Consider the following 23,734-nt stretch of genomic DNA (forward strand, 5'->3'; position numbering starts at 1 on the left):
AAGTACATGAGCTTACACTTTGTAATATTAACTTTCACTTAATTTGTCACTCCAGTATTCAACGTAGATTTTGCTGTATACTATTCTAATCCTTCTCTCTCAATAATGTCTCCCAACTTTGTATCCTTAGCAAATTTGATTAGCACACTCCTATTCTTTGTGCCAAGGTCAAAATATTGACTAAGAATGGTCCCAAGCCCAGAACTGTCCCATCCACAGGACCCAAGGTGGTATTGGGGATTACCTGGGGGCCTGGCACCAGCAGAAGTGGTTGGGCCGACTTCCGCATTAACGAGCAGTGGCTGGAGCTGTGGGAAGCAGAGCAACCTGGCCCTAGCTCTCTCTGTTTCCCCGAGTGATGCTGTTGGGAGCTGGGGGAGTGGAGTGGGCTGGGACTACATCTGTTTGCTTTATACCACTGTGGTGACTTCCGTGAGGGGAGGCCCAACCCCTGCTGCTGGTGCCCAAGTAATCCCCAGGTCACATCTCTTGGAGGATGGGTCTTACGGGAAGAATTTCAATGGGGGGAGAGTGGGGGCGTAAGGAGGTGGTGTCTCAGGCGCCACACCCCCCAAGGGACAGTCCTGCCCAAGACTAATCCTTGAGTAACTTTGCTAGTAACCGCTCTCTAGTCTATGGGTTCTCAAAGTTCATTGTAGCATGATCCTCTGCCGACAACAAAAAGTATTACATGACCACTAAGAGGAGGGACCAAGATCTGAGCCTGCCATCCCAGGAGCGGAAGAACACCACCAAAGCCTGAGCTGCACCACCTCACGTAGGAGGGCCAAGAGGGGCTGTAAGCAAGCTTTTTTTTTTTCTTTTAGGCACACGAGGAGACAGTTAGAGAAGGATAAGAGAAAAGAACAAACAGAGCTAGATAAAAATATTCATGACCACAATGAGCCTGTGTGAGCAGTAACTATTTTACAGATGGGAAAACTGAGGTAGGAAAAAGTTAAAAGTGACGTGACAGTCTTGGGCCTGGTTAGCAACAAAGGGCCTTAGTCTTCCAGAGGCCATATATACACAACCAACCAGCCAGCAGCTAAACTTAATTCTATTCCAGGCTCTGCAGAGTTCGCATTCCTTAACTGCCCTCCATCAGCATCAAAACTGGGCTTCTGTTCTAGCCCCTTGCTTCCACAGTCACTGTATGAGGCAGCAAACACACACTACCACTGAAAACCTCCTTCACTTCCTCCAACGGCTGCAAAAAGGATTTGTGGATTTCTCTGATTATACTTACAAAAGAACAGCTTTACCAATAAGGTACTTGATATTTTCTAAAAGTACTATAATTTCTCTTGAGCAAATCTGTAAATTTACAAAACCTGGGTGGCAGGTCAGCATATAGGTTCTTTTTCCTTTCTAGCCGATATTGAGGTTGTAGCTCCATGCTCTGTTTTCTGTATAAATCAGCATTTTAATTAACATTGTGATCCATTTTTCTATCTCTAGCATGGCTACCTCTGCTGCTGTGTCTGATTGATTTTGTTCATAGACTCCTTGATTCCAAGGCCACAAAGAACCACTGGGATTATCTGCTTTACCCTCCCTGCCATGAAACACAGATTATCAAAACAAAAAAGCAGTCCTGTAGCAGTTTAAAAACTAACAAAATAATTTATTAAGTGCTACAGGACTGCTTTTTTGTTTTGATTGAACAAAGACTAACATGGCTCTCTCTCTGTCACAGGTTATCAAACTGTCTAGAAATTTTTCTCAGACTACATGGTAGTTATGGTGAATGGTTAATAGTCCCAACAATAAACATTTATGCCTTTTTTCTATTCTGAAAGTATCTAACTTTAACTGCTAGCCATTAGATTCTGTTATGCTTTTCTCTCTTACATTGAAGAGCTCATTATAAATTTCTGTTCCCTGTATAAGCACTTCTAAAATGTAATCAAGTCACTCCTTAGCCTTCTCTTAGTTAAACAAAGTCAAGCTCTTTGAGTCTATAGCTATGAGGCTTGCTTTCTGATCATTTAATCATGCCTTGCTGAAGAGTCATGGACCTCTTCTTATCTTGCTGAATAAGAATGTTAAAATGCTTTTTCAACTTCACTCAATTTATAAATGTTTTCTAATGCAATAAAGCTTCAATTTCTATATTGGACTTATATAAAAACACTGCTTGATTTGGAAAATAGTAGCAAGGAACTAACATTCTATGATTGTAAACAACTCTAAGAAGTAGCTACATATACTACATTTGCAAATTGCTCAAATACACTGAAATTAATTAATTAATTAAATAAATTTTCCTTCCAGTACAGCTCTTCCTCCCCATGTCTTCCTCTTGTAGACAATGAGGCCTAATCAGTACCCAAATATGCTTTTATAAAGGCATTGCTGTCCTGTGATTTTAGTCATTTTGATTCTCCTCTCATATGACTCAGTTGAACTACAAAGCAGAAAAAACAAAAACACCAGACCGCAGGCCCACTGGCCACCCACCACCAGTTCAGTTCCTCAGCACTGACTTCTTTAGGCACAAAGGATTGGTCACATGAATGCTCCTGAGTCGTCCTCGGCTGCGTCTACACGTGCACGCTACTTCGAAGTAGCGGCAGTAACTTCGAAATAGCGCCCGTCACGTCTACACGTGTTGGGCGCTATTTCGAAGTTGAAATCGACGTTAGGCGGCGAGACGTCGAAGTCGCTAACCCCATGAGCGGATGGGAATAGCGCCCTACTTCGACGTTCAACATCGAAGTAGGGACGTGTAGACGATCCGCGTCCCGCAACATCGAAATAGCGGGGTCCTCCATGGCGGCCATCAGCTGGGGGGTTGAGAGATACTCTCTCTCCAGCCCTTGCGGGGCTCTGTGGTCACCGTGGGCAGCAGCCCTTAGCCCAGGGCTTCTGGCTGCTGCTGCTGCAGCTGGGGGTCCGTGCTGCATATACAGGGTCTGCAACTAGTTGTTGGCTCTGTGTATCTTGCACTGTTTAATGAAAGTGTGTCTGGGAGGGGCCCTTTAAGGGAGCGACTTGCTGTTGAGTCCGCCCCGTGACCCTGTCTGCAGCTGTGCCTGGCTCCCTTATTTCGATGTGTGCTACTTTGGCGTGTAGACGTTCCCTCGCTGTGCCTATTTCGATGTTGGGCTGAGCAACGTCGAAGTTGAACATCGACGTTGCCAGCCCTGGAGGACGTGTAGACGTTATTCATCGAAATAGCCTATTTCGATGTCGCAACATCGAAATCAGCTATTTCGAAGTTGGGTGCACGTGTAGACGTAGCCCTCATGTGCTGTGAAGCCTTCCAAACTCAAGCACAGAGAAAGGGCAGCAAGTCGCAAGTTTCACAGGTATGGGCATTCAGCTAAGTATACTGGCTATCCTTAGTCTAGACCAGTGTTTCTTAAACTGTGTGCCACGAGCTTCTGACACTTTTTTGATATTATGGTACATATTTTCTGTTATTAAAACCAGATATGATGTTACTTTTTCCATTGTTAGGAGGCCTGATGAAATTACCTCACTTTGTTTTTGCTGTATATATTGCTGTTTCTTTCTTTAACCTTGGTCTGACAACAATTCACTTTTGAAAAAAATTGTCATGGGTGTTCCGCATAGAAAATATTATTTTTTGATGTTCTGTGGTCTCAAAAAGTTTAAGAAATACTGATCTAGACCTTACACAGGGGCCAAAAGTAATAATGCCCTACCTATTATTAGTCATTAATGATGGGACATAAGAGGAGAGGCGGACTCTCAGGAAGTGACCTCTCAGACCATTTTGGGCTTTACGGAACACAACTGACACCTTCAACTGCACTGAGAAACCATGTTGCCAGTGCAAAGCATAAGTGTTACATACTCATGATGACCTGGCATGCTTAAGAAAGGGGCAGCAGCATCCTGCATAAGCTGAAGCTTCCATGTGGTTTTCAGGGACATTTCTAAGCAAAACATATATAGTACAGGTTGAACCTCTCTAATCCAGCACCCTCGGGGCCTGACGGGTGCCAAATGAGAGAATTTGCTGGACAACAGGAGGTCAATATTGTCTCGCACATTACCAACACTTCCACTGTGTACTCAGTTCTCTGAAGACATTTAGGGGTAAATTACAGCTAAATAACAGCACAGAACCAGAGCCAGGACTGGTGCCTGTAAACAAACTTTATGGGATCGCAGGAAACTTCGTCACACCTATGATAAGCGGTCATCCAGGTCAATAAATCATGATGTATTAACGGATGTTGCTGGACAAGAATGCTCCAGACTAGAAAGATTCGACCTGTAGTCCAGAATGGAGGAGACAAAGGCATGGATATCTATGGCTATTTGAGAGGAAATATAGTTTGTGGTTAAGACACACTAAACAGATTTGAGAGATGGGGTTCATGCCCTAGCCCTACCACAGGCCTCTTATGTGACTTTGGACAAGTCACTACTTCTCTCAGCAACTCCATTTCCTAACTGTAAAATTAGGGTGACCGTGCCTCCCATGGCCCCATACGGGATGGGGGGATGCTCCCCAACCCATCCTCGAGCCTAGAGAAAGTGGAGGGGATGGAGCAGCCAAGACGCTCCCCCTCCCCACCTTCCCTGAGCCTTGGCTGGCTCCCTCTGTTGCAGAGAGCACATATGGATGCTGTCCTGCATGTAACTGCGCCTGTGCAGGAAATATGGAACAATTAGTCCTTTTTATAAAATAAGTCAAGAAGCCTTTTTGACATCCCAAATACAGGACCATCCCGCTGAAAACAGGACAGATGGTCACCCTACGTAACCCAGAAATATTAATGTTTCCTTTCTCCCACCACTAGTCTTTATTGTCTATTTATACTGCAAGCTGTTTGGGGGCAAAAACATACTACAGTGCTCAATTTAACTGAGCCCTCATCTTCACTGAGGCATTTTGACAATACCACAATCTGTGGTAAGCAATATCATCCAGAAAGACTGCCATCCTGGGGGTAAAGGGGAGGTAAAAGATGGGAGGAAGAAAAACAAACATTAGCAAGGGAGAAACAGAGCTTTTGAAGAGCGTTAGAAAGGGTCAAGGGCAGGATGACCCAGTGGGAATGTCCTGTAACATTTTCAGTTTCCCTCTATAAATGGTCTTGATGCCCTGTGGGTGCAACAGAGTTAACAATGTTCCTGGAACAAGGCAAGAGGCCAACACTTTGGTTATGTGTCACTTAGCTGTGTGTGAGGTAAGGAGTAGAGTCGTTTAAAAATTGGCTCAAAACAGAGAGACAGTCCAGCAAGCCAGAGATTCCCCAACCATGGAACAGACAACATCTACCAGCAAAGACCCCAGCAGGTGGGACTTATGAACTGAGCTGGAGAAAAGGGTCTCAGGTGACTTGAAGAAGGGGTATTTTTGGAGGGACTCAGGAGCCCAGCCTAGGAGATAGAAAGGGATGAAGGAGGGGGAGAGCTGGAGTTGGGAGTCCAGTAAAACTTGGCTGATTCAGCATGGCTTTGGCTTGGCCAGGATAGACTATGGCTTCATGTCTGCCTCTCTGTGCTAACCTAACAGTTTTCAGATGCTGTACTCATGTGACTAATAAATTGCTACCTTGTTTTGAAAAGACTACCTGTGTCATTGCAAACACTGAAAGAGAGCATTAAGCCCACAAGAGTACAGACTGAGCCTCCAGCGGGAGTCTGATTCAGTCGGACTCACTGCAGAGAGCCGTGGCAAGAAACAGGTGGCTGAGTCTTGGAGTCCATAGTCGTCCTCCTATGGAGCTGTACAGGTCCTTGGGGCCTGAAACACTAAAGGGGTCATTCCCAGGAGACTGGTTATAGACCGGGGCATGGACCATTTCCTGTGGGCTTCATGAGCAGCAGGAATCAAGAAGCACATCTGGACTTCCTATGGTTGGCATTGTCTGATGTCATTAGCTACTTCCCGATACAGTTCCACCACTATTTTCTGAGGCCATTTATTCTCAGTCTGGGGGAACTGTCATGCTATTAAAAGGAAATGAGTCAGGTAATCTGGGGTTCTACTCCCAGCTCTACTGTAGACTTGGTGTCACTCAACTCCCCTGTGATTTACTGTCTCTCTTCAGGAACTAGGGATATCTGGGTTTTTCCATGCCTACAAGACAGCTATATACAGTACCTGCTGCACAAATGGTTTATTTTAGATTAAGAAAAACAGGGGATAAAAGACCAAAACAAAAGCCTCTGAGAGAGTCTGGTATGTATCTTTGGCACAACATGCTGCAAAAACTTGAGTATCCTAGAGTGGCAGATCCCTTGCAGGGAGCTAAATGACAAATATTTAAAGGAGCAGTACATTGGAAACAAAAATCACAAGCTACAGAGTTATATGCACCACAGTCATAACTCTCATTTATAGAGCTTCCATCAACAGGTGAGAGGAGAGGGCAGCTGCCTGGAGTCCCACATTTCTTAATCTCCCCTCATACAGAAGCTGTTCAACACCCCAATCATTTTTGTTATTGTCTGAACCTCTTTCAATTCCAACATATTTTTTAAGATGGGGCAACCACATCTTCAAACAGTATTCAAGATGTGGGCACACCACAGATTTATATACAGTCAATATAATATTTTCTGTTTTATTGTCTAGCGCTTTCTTAACGATTCCCAACCTATTATTTGTCTTTTTGATGGCCACTGAACGTTTGGCATTTTGTTGCCCAATCTCCCAGGTCTGAATGATTTTTTTTTTAGCTCTGTGTCATCTGCCTGGGACTTAACTAACCTGAAGAAGTGGGCCATCCCAACAAAAGCTCATTACCTAATAAATGTGTTAGTCTCTAAGATGCTACAGGACTGCTTGTAAAGGTACAGACTAACACGGCTACCCCTTTGAGACAAACACACATTGAGTGGATGTTTTCAGAGGACTATCCACAATGACTCCAAGATCTCCATTATGGGGGGGTGAGAGAGAGAAGGCAAGTACAGCTTTGCATTCCACTCCCAGCAATGCTTCTCAGAGCAGAAGGCTAACATTCCCCCAACCATGATAGCAAAATGCCTCTTATCCTTGCTTACCCACCACCAAAGCCGCTGCCATGAACTCCTTTATTGTGTGCTACATTTTGTCCCCTAATAAAAATGATTAAGCTCTCAAAACAGTGTCTTTATTGCTTGCGTTGCATAGGAGGGGAGAGCATACTGCTTACAGGCAAGCACACATCATTCAGTGGGCACCTCCTTAACAGCAACAGACATGCCTGTCGTGTCACTGTCTGAAAACACAAGCAGTTCTGTAGCACCTTAAAGACTAACAAATTTATTTATTAGGTCACGAGCTTTCATGAGTGAACCCCACGTCTTCAGCTTTGGAGCTGAGAATAAGAATGCAGGGTTTATTTGGAGGTGGAGGAGAGAAGGAGGGGAAAAAAGAGAGGGGGTTTAGGGCTAGTACAATGCTGGTTGAAAGTTACCAGAGTAAACTTAAACAACAAACACATCATCAGTCAGAAACAGAACAACTACAAGTAAAAAAGCATGTTTATATGAGAGGCCAAGAAAAACATTTAAGTCTTTCCCAGTTAACACATTTTAAAAGAAAATAAAACTCTTTTCATGTCAAAACTGAAATGTCACAGAGTAGAAAACTAAGTCTAACATCATGAAGCTTGAAACTAGCTCCTCAAAATAATTGAACAGCACAGAACAAAGCCGATTTATTTTATTTTTACAGCCAAGGATTCAGATCCCTCAACGACAATGTACTATGTATTGTAAGTATTTAATGTTCTTTAAGCACTAAAATATCAGCTCATGAAGCACTAAGACATTGTACATCAGTGGTTTTCAATGCTGGTGAGCCATGAGGACCGAGCAAGTGTGCCATGAAATTTAATCAATTTCCCCTCACTGTTTCTCTTTGCAGAGCCACCGCAGGGCGCGGCAGGGGAGGGGGTAGACTGACGACCCCACAGAAGGCTGCCTGAGTCCCAGCTGGCATGGTGTTTGTCAACTTCCCCTCACAGATGATCTTTGCAGGGCTGCTGCGAGGGGAAATGTCAACCCCACCGGAGACCATTTGCATCAAGAGGCACCGGAAATGCAGCATCCTGGCCTGAATGAGCTCATGGGGAGCCTGCCCCACCTTCTGCTACGGCAAGTGGGGAGGGAATGAGGGCGGGAGCTGTCGGAGCTGGGACACAGTTTAAATGTTCATGCCTCCTCTTCCGCCCTACCCCACAAACATTAGTAATGCCGGTGGGGTCGGCATTTCCCCTCGCAGCAGCCCTGCAAAGAGCATCTGTGAGGGGAAACTAACTAACACCATGCCAGCTGGGACTCAGGCAGCCTTCTGTGAGGATGCTGCCATGGAACTGTCCATCTTGAAGTGTGCCATGTCACTGAAAAGGCTGGGAACCACTGATGTACGTAACTTCGTTAGATAGGAAACTGCTTTTCTAGTTTCTGCTACCACTATTTGAGGCAGATTCTGCAACACCTACATATAGTCAATAGCTTCCCTGCCTAGACAGATCACAGATGATAAAAAAATGTGATACTTTAACCACATTTCATCAAGGTCACGCTGTAAACATCATCAAACTAGACAGATAAATTGCATGCAAAGAAAATCCTGAAAGCAACTTTGTCCCTGTGTACTTCTACTATATGTGGATATGGAATTGATTTAAGGTGACTCATATGATAAACAGTGGAGGTAGAAGCATACAACACATCTGTTTATCACATATACCAGTAAAGCAAGCAATATGAACATCTTTGCTTTTCATGAAAGACATCTGGAATTCTAAGCAGGTCAGAACTTAGACTAAGATCAGGTTATTCGACTCCAATGTCAAATCAGTACTACTGTATGAAGCAGAAACTTGGAGAATAATACAGACAGTTAAAAAAAAAATCCTCTGGATGCACTGGCCACACACCAGTAACAACCAAGACCTATGGCAACTGATTCACCAACTTCCTGCCAAAGAAGAAGTCAGGAAGAGAAGATGGTGATGGATTGGACGCAACCTCAGAAAAATCAACCATCAACATCACAAGACAAACCTTAAGCTGGAACCTACAAGGAAAAAGGGAAAGCCGGTGCCCAAGAAACGCCTGGTGTAGGGAACTGAGGCAGACACTAAAAAGAGGGATGCACTGGGTCAGAACTGGAAAAGACGGCCCAGGAGAGGGGATGCTGGAGAATGGTTGCCAATGGCATATGCTGCAAGAGGTAGGAGTGGGAAAAGCTTCAATCCATCAAATTTCAATTTTCAAAATCTGAGGCAACTGTTTCTAATCTACGCGGAATCATGTTTATTTGAATTCTACACATACAGTTGCTACCAGATAAAAAGAACCACACAAATATCCAAGGTGATCCAATGGTTAGAGCACCAGCTTGGGACACAGAAGACTGGAAATTAATTCCCTCTTCAGATACAGGTTTCTGGTGCATCTCTCGGGCAATCTGCTGGTCTCAATAAGCCTCACATCCTCATCTGTGAGGTAGGGAAGTGCAGTTATCCGCATTTTACGGATGAGGATGTGCAGCAGACTGAGACTAATTGATCTTTTTATCTGGTAGCAACCCTGTGTAGCAGTGTTTCTCAAACTTTTTTTTTTTTAAGCATATCCTTATTTAAAAAAAAGAATTATATCCTCCAGGCTTCTTTCATGTACCCCAATGATACACCTACCACTGGTTGAGAAACATGATCGTAAGGTAATATGAGGTATTGAAACAAGTGCCATTCAACCTTTCTAGATTACTGTACCCTTTGCAAGTGTCACATTTATTTTGCACACCACAAAGTTACACCTCACTTAAAAGCTATTTACAAAAACATGCAAAAATATCACAGAAGGCTACTACTGAAAACTTGCTGACATTATGCCCTTTTATTTTCAAATAAATTAATTGGAATAGAAATATTGCACTTGCATTTCACCATTAATGCATATGAAGTCATTGTCTAATAAACTTTTAGACTGTACTGACTTTCCTAATGTTTTTACATAGCCTGTTATAAAACTAGGAAAATATCTAGATGAGTTGATGAACCCCCTGGAAGACTTTGGTGTACCCCCTTACGCTACATGTACCCTGGTTGAGAAACACTGATTAAATTGAGAATTAAAATAAACATGATTCTACATACATTAGAAATAGTTGTCTCAGATTTTGAACACTGTCTTCATATTGCTTGCTTTAATGATATATGCAATAAACAGATTTGTTGTATGCTGTGAAATGCCTGTATTAAAGATTGTGGCTCACTCATACACTATGGTAATGGAAGCTATGTGAGTATCTTAAATAAACAGTTTAGCAGCACTTTGGGCCAGAAAAAAATCATTAGATCTAGTCTAACCTCTTGTATATCACACGCTATTCAACTCCACCCAATCATCCTGTATTCAGCACGTCTTCAGTTAAACCAAAGCATTTTACTCCTCAGGAGAGTACACTGATGTGCAGCAGAAGCAGAGAATAAGAAAGATTGAGGCACAACCAGTGTACATGGCCATATGATGGCTGGGAACTGAATAGATGACATATATAGAACTGGGATGACTCCAGCAGGCAATTCACAATCCATATTGCACAAGAAGATGAAACGCAGCCAAGGTCCCTGACAATCTGGAAAAATGCCAGATTTTGGATTAGAAAGGATATCAGTTAGGATTCAGGCCATAGGAGCAAGACACAGCAGCCATACATTTAAACAAAGGTTTTTCTATGTTGACTCACACAACTGGCCTACCCGACCCTCACTAGCCATGGCAGATCTCTGATGCTGCAAAGGTGGGATAATGGGAAGGGGACCCAATAAAATCCGAAGATTGTAATTGTGTACTGGAGCAAAACATTCCCTCCTTCCTTCCTAACCTCCGCTAGAAGCCCTGAAACAAAATTAGATTATAACCATTATCATCCTACAGAACTGAAAGTTTTGTGAGGATGTTGTATTTAGCTTTAATAGTGCTAGTTTATGGACACCTTTTGGTATCAGCAGTATCATGCCTAGAGTTAAATAGAACCAGAATTAACATGAAAAGTGAAAACAAAATAAAATGACATCCCCATTCTTTCTAACCTTCCATTAGTGGCATTTGGGATAACCCTAGGAGTGGTATACTGCGTGAATTGCTAGCAAGAGAGGTAACAGCCCTTAATTTAAAGATAAGTCAAAAAACTGGAGTTTATCCTCTGCTCAAACCAGAGTAACAATGTACATGAAATGGAACATTCAGTGTGGCCAAGTGGAAAAGTAATTAGAAATTGGTCAAAATATTTGACTAATTCCCCCAATATTTGCCTTGTCTAATGTCAAATGTAAATCTACAGAGAAATAAATTGTCTCTTTCCGGCATAAATTATACAACACTGGGCACTGGAAATTCCCAAAGCACAACTAAAATATCTTAACATAAGAAGCCCTGACTGTACTCCCTAAGGATTGTCATTTTGTCTTCTAGAAGATATCTGGTATACTTTGTCTGCACCATATCTTCTGGTTAGTCAAAAACAGCAAGATCTTTAGGATAGGGACTGTCTGACTTCTGTGTTCTGTACAACACCATGTATAATTGATGGCAATCAAATAAATAATAAAACTACTACTACTACTACTACTACAAGCAGGGCTACCGAATGCAAGTTTCATGTTTCCCACAATGAACATCAGGGACTACACTGCAATGTAAGCCTAGGGTTAGTGGGACTCAAGTCAGCTGACCTAAATTACCGAACTCTGAGCTTGAGTATCTACATTGTATTTTTTTAACTTTATGTTAAGTAAGACTTTTCTAATATGTGCTACAACCTTGGACTCTGATAGCCACACTGTGGGACACAGATTCAACTCAAAGTAACCACATACCAGAGTCCCCCTCCCCCAAAATGTAGCTGCTCTAGCTGTGGGACCATGGTGCACAGTGGGAAAAAACTTTAATGCCTGCCCTACACATTACCAGGAAGCAGTTCTCTTTGCAAAAGGCTTTGTAGGTTCGCTTAGCACCATAAACTCATGAGGCTCTCGAATAGTGTGCTTGTACATCAGTGATAAGTAGAGAACAGGTTAAAACTGACCTGAGCTGCTGCCATTTCAGTTTCAGTCAAGTAAATTTCAGATTGTTCAGATAAAGGGGACTAAGGAAACTTTCCATGGAACTGTGGGGTATTTCTGGCTGACACTGTAGACACTGACAATGCAAAGCAAAAGGTATCACACTCTGGGCTTGGCATAACTTGAGTTTGGGCCATCCAGCCGTGCAGAGTTCTGACCCTGAGCCCAACCCCTGGATTAGCACAACTGCAGTGTTGAAACCAGGGGAATTAGGATTGAGCCCAGGCTCAACCATGGATTTACAGTGCAGTGTAGACATACCCTAAGACTCTCCTTTCATCAGCTAACCACTGGAGGATTGTCACAGATTTCAGTGGAGTCACACCAATTTACTCAGGCCTAAAAGGAAAATGAGCCCTTTCTTTTTTTTTTTAAACTGTTCTAGTACTTTGCTGTTCAATTAAGTTTGATTAAAAGAATTAACAAGATGCCTTTTATCTCGACACTGTATTTTCACATAACTATTCTTTTGATAATACTTTGTGTACCTAGGATTAGTGCGGTTCCTTACATGTTCAGACCACTGGTCAACCTAGTCTAGTATCTGGCCTCAAGCAGCAGCCAAAGGCTGAATATTTCAAAGGAAAGTGAAAAACATCCACAGTAATCGAGCAATGCTGAAATGTGTAAACTTGACATACAGAATGTCACCTTTCAAATATTTCTTTTAAAACAAGTAACTTACAGGATCAGATGGCCCACAGAAGTCTCTGAATACTTTTTGAGGATCACACTGCGTAATCTCTAGTGCTATACAAGGTCCTGAGCACAGTTCAGTAACCATCTCCTGGAAGAGGAAACAATGAAAACAAATTTCAGTTTGTTAGTTTGTTATTAAGAGTTATACTTCACATCAGAGTTGGATCCAATATAAAAAGGGAAGAAATTACTAAGAAATGTTGGGAAAATAGGGAAAAAAATGGCAGAGTATACAATGCATCCTTAGGTGAGAGAATTTACCTAAATTTTCTTATGCAGGTTCACAACATGGAAGGAAAATTAAATCTGTAGCTTCTTCAGAATGCCAAGTACCAGGTGTTATCACAGTGCTTTTCTTTCACTGCAATTAGCCTGAGGCTGCAACCTCTTCATTGCTCACATAGGTCTTGCCACAGGGAACTACACCTTTGTCACCTTCAGTCTAAGTTACTGCAACACACTATACTTGGGTTTCAACCTGAAGTGCATTTAAGCTATGTCTGCACTGGCACTTAATGCATAAAAAATTGTTTCACAAGGGTGTGAAAAACATCTTCCTGAACAACAAAAAATTTAGTGACAAAAAGCACTGGTGTGGATGCTTTGTTGGAGGGAGCCACGCTTTTAGTGATGAAGCTACTGCCCCCATTGGTGTTGTCATCAGGAGAGCTCTCTCCTGGCCATAAAGAGTGGCCGCACAGTGCACTTTCCAATTGTGCAGCTGTAGTGGCAGAATCATTGTAAGCTGGGCAGTGTAGACATAGCCTTAGAATCATCTGTTGGTTCAGAATGGAGCGACCTACTTACTCAGCAGTGTTTTCCACAGGAGACATGACGCCCCTGACCTACATAGCATTTGCTTCCAATTTATTTCCAAGTATAAATTATCAAGTGTCGCTGATGATAACTTACAGCATGCTTTAGACCCTACCTTCCTTTAAGACTGGCTCTTTCTTCAAAGACAGCCTTCATTTGGAGTGGTGAGTTTTAACTAGAGATACTGGTGCCAATTTGTACTTGGCCAACAAGGTTCATAAGAGTTCTTATGATCATTTTGTCTGATTTCTCACATAACATAGACCACAGACAGCATGTGTACCTAAAGGTCTGGGCAGACACCTTAAAATAAGTCAAAATAAAGAAACTGATGGGGAAAGGAGGCATGAATAGAAAATTGGTGAGGACAGGAAGACCAGGCTAAGATGTCACCATCTGGCTCTGATCAATGAGCATGCTGCCTTTCACATTAGTGGGGGGTCAGGGTGTGATCAAAATCAGGTTCCCCACAGAACTCTAGTCCCAAGTACAGAAAGGGATGACTGCCTCTCCTTAATTTTTGTCTTATTTTTAGTAGTCTTCTCTAGTTGATACTCACTGTGTATTCCGCAACAATGCCTTTGTAAATCTCATAGAACTCTTCCACATTTGCACGTTCCATGTTAAACTATGCAAAGGAAAAGGGTGAAAATGTTAGCCAAACAACCTCAGGAGAAACATCCAGCAAGCATTTATCATCCTGCTTCTTTACCCTGTACAGTATTTTGGTGGTTTCAGGCGAGAGGGAGGGAGGGATGGATGGAACTCTTTTGCTAATGGTTCACAGGGCAGATAGGTTCCTGATCATTCTTCAACAGCCCAGCAAGCCCACACACAGTTGAGTAGTATATATTGTATTTTCTTCATGAAGTTGGTAGATGCAGGATGTGTTTAGTAAGACCATTTTTACGCTCTGTTCCTTTTCTAAGCATAATAATACTTTAAATTACCAGATTCGATGAGAAAGACCAGCACTTCGGCTTGCACTAATTGATTTCATTAACAGAGCTTCAATGAGAAAAAAAACATGGGCCCTAGTGGCTGAAACAACTTTTCACTCTAGAGTCTGTCCTTCCAAATAAGTATTGAGGCATATTAGTGGGGCTATGTTGGGGAAACACTTGTTTTACCTCTTGCCAGGCTGAAGAGGCTCTGGGGCCTGATAAACCATTTCAGTCTCAAAAGCTTTCACAAGTATAACCAATGGGATTTTCAAAATCCCTTAAAATTTTCAAAAAGTTGCTTATCTTAATTCACACTAAAGGTTTTATTTAAAAGATTATTAATACCTAGGGTGACCATATCTCCCTTTCCCAAACAGAGGACAGGGAGTTATGGGGGGATGGGCAGCTCCTCCCAGCTCCACCAAGCCCTGGGGAGCTGGGAAGGAGGCAGCAGCTGCTGGCCCTCCCTGGCAGACCAGGGATGCAGCAGCCACCGGCCTATCCCGGGAACCCTGGGGAGTGGCAGGAACTTGGCAGCTGGCCCAGCCCTGCGGAGGAAAAGAATGAGCTGTATTATAGTAGTGTCAACTAAGATCAGGCTCCCATTGCCCGAGGTGCTGCACAGACACAGAGGAAGACAAAACATATAGGCACAGAATCTGAAAGGTACATGGGGGTTAGCCGCAGATATAACTCTGATGATCTAGTGTCCAAAGTCACCCATGGGGCCTGTGGCGAAGCCAAGTGAGACCCTGGAAAAAATCCCACTGCATGGTTTTCCCACTGAAAAACCCCAGCTTCCCATGGGATATCCAGAAAAGGGACATGTCCCAATGGCTGTTTGATACAAATGGACAAATTCTTAGGTTTATTTTGGCTTTAGAATATTTTGTTTGGGGAAATCAGAAATGTCCGTTTCCATTTGGGTTTGGGGCTCTGAGGATTATATGTCCGTCCCTCTTACTGGCACTAAGAAAAGTTGGGAGAAGTTATAAAAAGGAGAGAAAGTCGCTCTCATTGGCTAGCAATGAATTAGCTGGGGATGGGTGTCTAGCCTTTCCAGATGAGATGAGCAGAGAGGTTCCCCCTTCTGGCCTTACAATGGACAAAAGTTTTTCTTCTTTCTAGAAAAGTGAAAAAGTACGAAGAAGTGTTCCTTGTCCCTGCTCTAACCTCCCTCCCCACTTCCATTGGAAAAGGAGAAGAAAAGGTAGATGGAAAAAAAAGTCTAAAACTCCCCCAGGTGAAATGGCTAAACCAACATTTTTTCCACGTCCAAAGACCAAAGGGAAATGCCATTTGAACGGCAAAGAAAACCATGACAGGTTGACAATGGCAAATCAGTATGAAGCTGCTCATTTGACGTTGCCTATCTAGGAAAATTGAATTGATGTGGCCATTTGGCGGAGGGGTGCGGGGAAGAGCTTGATTTTGATGGAACCACATTTTTGGTGAAATGTTGCTCATCCAAGAGCAAAAGCCAAAAGTCCTGTGACCTAGTCACTTCATTGGGTCACATTTTCCAAAGCACCTAAGTCCCCTTCTCAAAATTAACAAAGGTTAGGTTCCTCCAAGGTATTAGGTGACTAAATCCCATGTTTTAGATGCTCCATACCCAGTGAAATTGATGGGATTGGAGACCTATAGACCTTTGTGTCTCCTGGCCTTTGTTAATTTTGAAAATGAGGCTTGGGAAAGTTGTACAATATTTACCCTACTGAGCAAGAGACCCTACAATAACCAACCAACGTTTATGTTAGGCCTAGCTGAACTGATAGGAGGAGAGGGGGTGGGAGGGATGTTGGGTCTTGATATAGGGCTCTGCTCTCTGCTCTCTGCTCATCTCATCTGGAAAGGCTAGACACCCATCCCCAGCTAATTCCTTAGCAGGTCTGTCTGAATCCCTGGCCAGGCTGTGAATCCATTTCAGTTATTGAAGCACCATTACATGCAGAATTGCGCCAGGAGCACTTAAACTGCATTTGGAAGAAAAAACTCAGCTTCAAAATATTTAAGAAGGAGCGGTGCATCCCAGATTATTTATGAACTCTGGATGCTCCCGGGCCAATTCTCCACAGTTGCTGGTGGACAAGGTCAGCAGGGGAGGGCCCAAATATGAGACAACTGTCCCTTTTAAAAAATAAGTAGGGACGCCTTTGTGGAATCCATAATGCAGGACGGATGGTCACCCTATTGATACCTAGCACTTTTCATGAATGGCTCTCAAAATCCCTTCTGGAAAAGGTCCATATCATCAGTGCCATTTTACAATGGGGAAACTGAGGCAGACACAGTGAATTGAATTTCTCCAAAATCTTCCATCAGGATACATCAGACACAAATTTAAAACAAAAAAGAATCTTAATGCAGGCAACACAGGTATCCCATCTACAAACACATTCATCTCCACCAGAGAAAACTAAACACAAAATGAAAACAACCCTCCTCTAAAACTTTGCAACAACCAATCCTAAAAAAAGAGAAGTTACTCACCTGTAGTAACGACGGTTCTTCGAGATGTGTCCCCGTGGGTGCTCCACAATAGGTGTCGGGCTCACCCGGCGCCGCAGATCGGAATTCTTCTAGCAGTTTCTATTGGATCGCGCATGCGCCGACGTGCACTGCTCCCTTGTGCGCCCCCGGCCATGTGCGCGATCCGGTCCCCGCCAGTTCCTTGACCAACCGCCTCGGATGCTCCTGAAAAACACCAGACAGAGATCCGAAGCGGGGAGGATGGGTGGGTGGTGGAGCACCCACGGGGACACATCTCGAAGAACCATTGTTACTACAGGTGAGTAACTTCTCTTTCTTCTTCAAGTGGTCCCCGTGGGTGCTCCACAATAGGTGACTACCCAGCAGTAACCCAAGTGAGGAGGTGGGTAATCGATTTATGTGCAGCTTGCCCCTGAGAGGACTGCTGTCGACACACGGGTATCCTCCTCGAATACCCGATGCAGGGCGTAATGTTTGGTGAAGGTGTTGTAGGATGACCAGGTCGCCGCTCTACAGATGTCTTTTAATGCAATTCCCTTGAAGAAGGCTGTTGATGCCCCCACCACCCTGGTGGAGTGAGCCCTAGGCAGAGCCAGCAAAGGGGTCTTTCGAAGCTCGTAGCACATTTTTATACAGGATACAATGTGCTTCGAAATTCTCTGGGAAGAGAGGCCTTCCCCTTTTGACCTGGGAGCGAGAGACACCAGAAGCCTGTCCATTTTGTGGAAGGACTTAGTTCTGTCTATGTAGAAGGCCAATGCCCTTCTCACATCTAGGAGATGTAGGCACGCCTCCTTGCTGGAGCTGCGAGGCTTCGGGTAAAACGAGGGTAAAACTATTGGTTCATTAAGATGGAACTCCGAGGAAACTTTTGGAACGAAGGCTGGGTTTAACCATAAGAATACTCTGAGAATACTGTGCAGGGCGGTGTTGCCATCACTGCTGCAAGCTCGCTCACCCTGCGGGCTGACGTAATCGCAAGAAGGAAGGTTGTTTTCATAGTAACGAGTCCGAGGGGTACCATGGCTATGGGTTTGAAGGGTGGTCCCGATAACGTGCTGAGCACCAAGTCCAAACTTCACGATGGCGGTAGCGGTTTTTGAGGGAGGTATAGGTTTACCAGCCCCTTCAAGAACCTTGTGATGATAGGGTGGGCGAATACGGTGGGCCCTTCCTCTATATGCCGAAAAGCTGATATAGCAGCGAGGTGGACCTTTATCGAGGATAGAGAAAGCCCGTCTCGTTTGAGGTCCAATAGGTTTTCTAGTATTAGGGTTATGGGAATGTCGAGGGGAGCTAACTGTTTGGCAGAACACCAGGCTGTAAAGCGTGTCCATTTCCGTTCGTAAGTCCTCCTGGTGCAGGCCCTTCGGCTACACTCCAAGACTTGTCGTGCTCCCTCCATACACATGCTCTCTAAGGCTCTGAGCCATGGATTAACCATGCTTGCAGGCATAGTCCCTGAGGGTGCGGGTGCACTATGGACCCCTGAGCCTGTGTGAGTAAGTCCGGCGCCACCGGTAGGGGAAGTGGTGGACGATCCGACATGCGCAGAAGCAAGGGAAACCACTGTTGTCGGTTCCAAGTTGGAACTATGAGTATCATGCGAGCTCTGTCCCTTCTGGCTTTCTGCAGAACCTTGTGGATAAGCGTTGTGGGGGGAAACGTGTAGAGTAGAGGGCCCTTCCATGAAATCATGAATGCGTCCCCCAGGGACCCCTGCCCTATTCCTGCTCTGGAGCAGTACTGGGGACACTTCTTGTTGTACTGGGTGGCAAACAAATCGACTTGGGGAAACCCCCATGTACGAAATATGCGCCGTAGCAGGTCGGAGCGGATCTGCCATTCATGCATGAGTGCAAAGCGCCTGCTCAGCTGATCTGCCTTCACATTGTGGGCGCCCGGCAAGTACGAGGCTTTCAACGTTATGTTGTTGGCGATGCAACAGTTCCACAATTGGACTGCTTCCGCGCATAGCGCACGGGATCGTGCCCCTCCTTGTCGATTGATGTAGAACATAGTGGAGGTATTGTCGGTATTGATACCGACTACTTTGCCGTGTAGGTATTTCCGAAAATGTCTGCACGCTTTGAACACCCCTCTGAGCTCCAGTATGTTTATGTGCAGTGTCTGTTCCGCAGGGGACCATAGCCCTTGCATCACCTTGCTGCCAATGTGCACTCCCCATCCTATGTGGGAGGCGTCGGTAGTAAGAAAAATAGAAATTTGTGGTTGGTGGAAGGGCACCCCCCCAAGCAGATTCTTGGGATTTCCCCACCACGCTAGCGATCTGCGCACTTCCGTTGTGGGCGACACTACCCTGTGGACAGTGTGGGATGCTGGTTTGTAAACACTCGCCAGCCAATGCTGCAGGCTTCGCATGTGCAACCTGGCATTCTGTACCACAAACGTCACTGCCGCCATGTGCCCCAACAGTTGCAGGCACGTTAGGACCAGCACCACAGGGCTGTACGTCATGACTTGCACCAGGGAGTTGATGGCGCGGAAGCGGGCGTCGGGCAGGTACACTCTTGCTGTGATAGAGTTTATGCATGCCCCTATGAACTCTATATCTTGCGTGGGTTCGGTCTTTGACTTTGCGAGGTTGATAACTAGGCCCAGCTAAGTAAACGTGTTCACGGTGATGCACATCATGCATAGGACCTCTGCCTTTGAGGACCCTTTCAGTAGACAGTCGTCCAGATATGGAAAAATAAACACCCCCTGTCTGTGCAGGTAGGCTGATACCACTGCCAGGGTTTTGGTAAAGACTCTGGATGCCGAGGATAGGCCGAACGGAAGAACCCTGTACTGGAAATGTTCCCCACCGACTGTGAAGCCGAGGAAGCGTCTGTGTGCCGGGTGGATTGTTATATGAAAGTAAGCGTCTTGTAAATCGAGAGCTGCAAACCAGTCTCCATTGTCCAGTGCCGTAAGTATGGAGGCAACCGTGATCATCCGAAAGCATTGCTTGCGCAAGTAACGGTTGAGGCCCCGTAGATCCAAAATCAGCCTCCAGCCTCCTGTTTTCTTCTGTTAGGAAGCATCGTGAGTAAAAACCTTTCCCTTGGAATTGTTCCGACACTCTTTCCACCGCCCCAATGAACATGAGGTGATCTACCTCCTGCTTCAGCCTCGCCTCGTGGGCAGCATCCCTGAGACGAGGCCGGGTGGGAGGTTTCGTTGGTGGAAGTGACTGGAAGGGGATCGTGTAACCCGTGGCTATAATTTCTAGCACCCATTTGTCTGTGGTGATCTTTTGCCATTGGGAGTGGAACAGTTTGAGGCGATGGTGGAACATGAGATGAGAATGGCATTGAGCGATGGTGTTGATAGTGCAGCCCTCAACATAACCGTCAAACTTGCTGTCTCTGGGCTTGTCCCGAGGGTGTACGGCTTTGTTGAGAGCGTCGTCTGGGGGCCCTGTGCTGCTGCTGTTGATGGTGCCCTTGGTCATAGCCTCGCTGATATTGAGCGCGCTGTGGTTGGTAAGCATAGCATCTTTGCTGAGGATAGAACTTCTTTTTCTTGTATGGGGGAGTATAAATACCCAAGGTCTTAAGTGTGGCCCTCGAGTCTTTGCTGGAGCGGAGGACCAAGTCGGTTGAGTCCACAAACAGCTTTTGCTTATCAAAGGGAAGATCCACGATCTTCGCCTGTAGGTCTCTGGGGATACCGGACGTCTAGAGCCAGGATTCCCTAAGCATTACCACTCCTGCTGCTGTTGAACGTGCTGTTGTGTCCGCCACATCCAGGGCAATCTGGACTCCCATCCGCAACACTGCATAGCCTTCTTGGACAATCGCCTTTAACACTGGCTTCTTGTCCTCCGGGAGTGAATCCATGAGAGGAGAGAGTCTAGAGTAATTGTCAAAGTTATGGTTTGACAGATGTGCCGTGTAATTTGCCACTCTCAATAATAGGGTAGAGGAGGAGGAGACCTTCCTGCTGAACAACTCTAATTTCTTAGCATCTTTATTCGGTCCCCCTGATTTGTACTGAGACATTTTCGACCTCTGCTGGGACGATTCGACCACCAAAGAATTGGGTTGTGGGTGACTAAAGAGGACCTCCATGCCCTTGGCTGGGACAAAGTACTTCTTATCCGCTCTCTTGTTCATAGACGGAATAGAGGCCGGAGTCTGCCATATGTTAGTGGCTGACTCCGTAATGGCTTCGTCCAGCGGGATAGCAATTTTAGATGAAGCCGGGGGTCTCAAATTTTTCCAGGAGTTTATGGTGCTTCTCCTGCACCTCTGCTATTTGAATGTCCTGCGTGAATGCTACTCTTTTGAACAGCTCCTGGAATTGTTTAAGGTCATCCGGAGGGGAGACATCCCCAGGGGCCATGGCCTCATCTGGGGAGGATGAGGAGGAACTGCTGGGGTAAACCTCCCCCAAATCCTCTGGCTCGCAAGTTCGGTGGTATACTTGCTCCCTGGTGGGCTGTGAAGGGACGTCTCGGGATTCTGGACCTAATTCCCCCTGGGACAACTGCGTTCCCGTCCCAGAGCGAGTGTGTACATGGGAGTATTGACGAGTAGTAGGAGAGGACCTGCCCCTGGATCTAGACCTGCGGTGTCTGTGTTCAACATGATGAGGACGACCAAAGCAACATGGGCAAGGGCCTGGTGATGGAGACCTGGACCACGATCGGGGACGTGGGAGCACGAGCACCTGGTGGCCGGGCCTCACTCGCAAGGCAGAATGACCATACACTCCATCTTGGAACGCTATCATACAACGGCGGGAAGGTCTGAAGTCAGGCCAGGAGAAAGAAATCAGAAAGTTGACAAGTAGTTGGAGAGTCCCCAAAGAGAACATCCTGACAAGCAGATAGTAAGCCCCCAAAGAGAACAGCTGGGGCTAGTAGCTGGAAGCCCCCCAAAGAGAACATCTTGGTTGTACAACATCAGAGGGTCCCAGGGGAGGTTCAGAAAAAGACCAAGGACAGAGGAAATCTTGTAACATGTTCTGACAGGCCGGGAGGATAGAAAGCCCAAATTAGGTAACAAACGCTTTAATTGGCCAGGTATCGAACCCCCAAGTAAGAAACAGTATAAAAGGTGATTTAGCAGGAATAAGGGGGTGGGCTCCTGGACACAAGGCGGAGGCTAGCAACTTCCAGTCCAGACAGCAGACCCCGGCCTGATCACCTGGACGTCACCATCACGAAAGGTCCCAACCAAGCCGTATCTCTGACTTGAAGGGCCGCTGTAATGTAGTTATTGGTGAGATGTGGGAGCACTGGATGTCATTGGTAAGTCACATGTAATTATATATAGTTATATGTAACCTAGTATTAAGCTTATGCCAAATAAATAACTATCTATCCATATATATATATATATATATATATATATATATATATATATATATAACAAGTGTTAAGTAATTGTAGTTACGAATAAATGAATAAATCACTATTGGTAAATACCACTAGCTGGTCTAGCTGGGTCTGTATAGAGAATTATTGGGACTTAGAACAGCCACAGGGCATTGTGGTGTTCACAATCGGAGTGTTATTGTTCCTGGTACTCATAATACTGTGGAAACCTAGGTTTTAAAGTGAATACACTGAATCACATATTGCTGCTACACTATATCAGGCTGCTATAAAGGTGGGGTGGTTGGTCCTGGGCCACCTGACTCCCCCCGCTGTATCACACCCCACGTGCACCCACGGGACCCGGAGTAGGTCGGCACATCGTCAGGGGAGTGTACCCATGATGTCTGGGAGAGCGGGATCTCCGCGATGACATTGACGAAGCTGGTTTGTGGTAGTACTCAAGGGGATCCATGCCCAAAAATGGTGAAGGTGGCCTGAGCCATGGCGAAATTGGTTGGAGGAACGGAGAGGGAGGCCCATAATAAGCCGGTGGAGTTACAGCCCGGCGTGTGTATCTCGGGAGGGGGGCTGGGTGATAAGGGCAGCGCAGCCCTGCCTGGAGATGGACTAAGGTGCCGGGTTTTAGCTCTGGCCTTGCCCCTCCCCTGTGGGGTGGGCGCCGCCCCTTCCGGTGCCAGGGATCTCGGCCCCGTTGTCAGCGCCGCGCTCGGCACCGTCAACAGCGGTGCCACGCGGGTAGCTTCCTCCGGCACTGGTAGGCTCCGTGCTGGGTGCCCCTGCGCCGTTGGCGCTGAGGGAGCCAGTGCCGCGTGCAGCAGCGCCGCCGATTCCAGCACTTGCCGCGCTGGTGCTCGCGGCACCTTCCATGCCACCTGTTGTATAATCGGAGGCTTGGCCTCTGCTACGTGCGCTTCTGCGCTGCCGCTTTCATCAGCTCGCAGCTGGGGGCTCTGCGTTCCACTTGTCCTGCTCGCTGGGACCGCCAGCAAGGATCGAGCCGGGGAGAGTTTCCTCCTCTTCTGCACAGAGTGGGTCAAAGAGGCTGCCTTCCTTTTATGCGACCCAGAGGGCCCTTCTGTGTGAGGCTTCTCCAGCGCTTCAGGCTGGAGAGCCTTATCAAACAAGATCATTTTGAGCCTCATTTCTCTGTCCTTCCTGGCCCTGGCTGTAAGCTTAGCACAGTGGGAACACTTCTGGGTAACATGAGACTCTCCCAGGCAGCGAATACATTCACTATGCCCAACTGAGGCCGGCATAGCCTCGCGGCATGACTCACACTTCTTAAACCCCGAGGAAGCCATCGCGGTGAGTCTTTACTGTTAATAGGGTACTTAGCCACTAATCAGTGCTTTCTAACCCAAAATAACATTCACGGC

The 23,734-nt window shown here is 45.6% G+C and overlaps 1 protein-coding gene across 3 annotated transcripts in view; it reads right to left on the reverse strand.

Annotated features, from left to right (window-relative positions):
• The window catches only part of NME7 (NME/NM23 family member 7), a 179,194-nt gene that overhangs the window by 66,087 nt on the left and 89,373 nt on the right, over window positions 1–23,734 (reverse strand). For all 3 annotated transcript variants that reach the window (XM_074999849.1, XM_074999865.1, XM_074999858.1), the window contains exons 9-10: window positions 14,131–14,199; window positions 12,742–12,843 (exon numbers count right to left, since the gene is read on the reverse strand). In XM_074999849.1, the coding sequence (XP_074855950.1) occupies window positions 12,742–12,843; window positions 14,131–14,199 (171 nt within the window). The remainder of the gene's footprint in view (window positions 1–12,741; window positions 12,844–14,130; window positions 14,200–23,734) is intronic.

This window comes from Carettochelys insculpta, chromosome 1, assembly GCF_033958435.1.
Source record: "Carettochelys insculpta isolate YL-2023 chromosome 1, ASM3395843v1, whole genome shotgun sequence".
Lineage (NCBI taxonomy): Eukaryota > Metazoa > Chordata > Testudines > Carettochelyidae > Carettochelys > Carettochelys insculpta.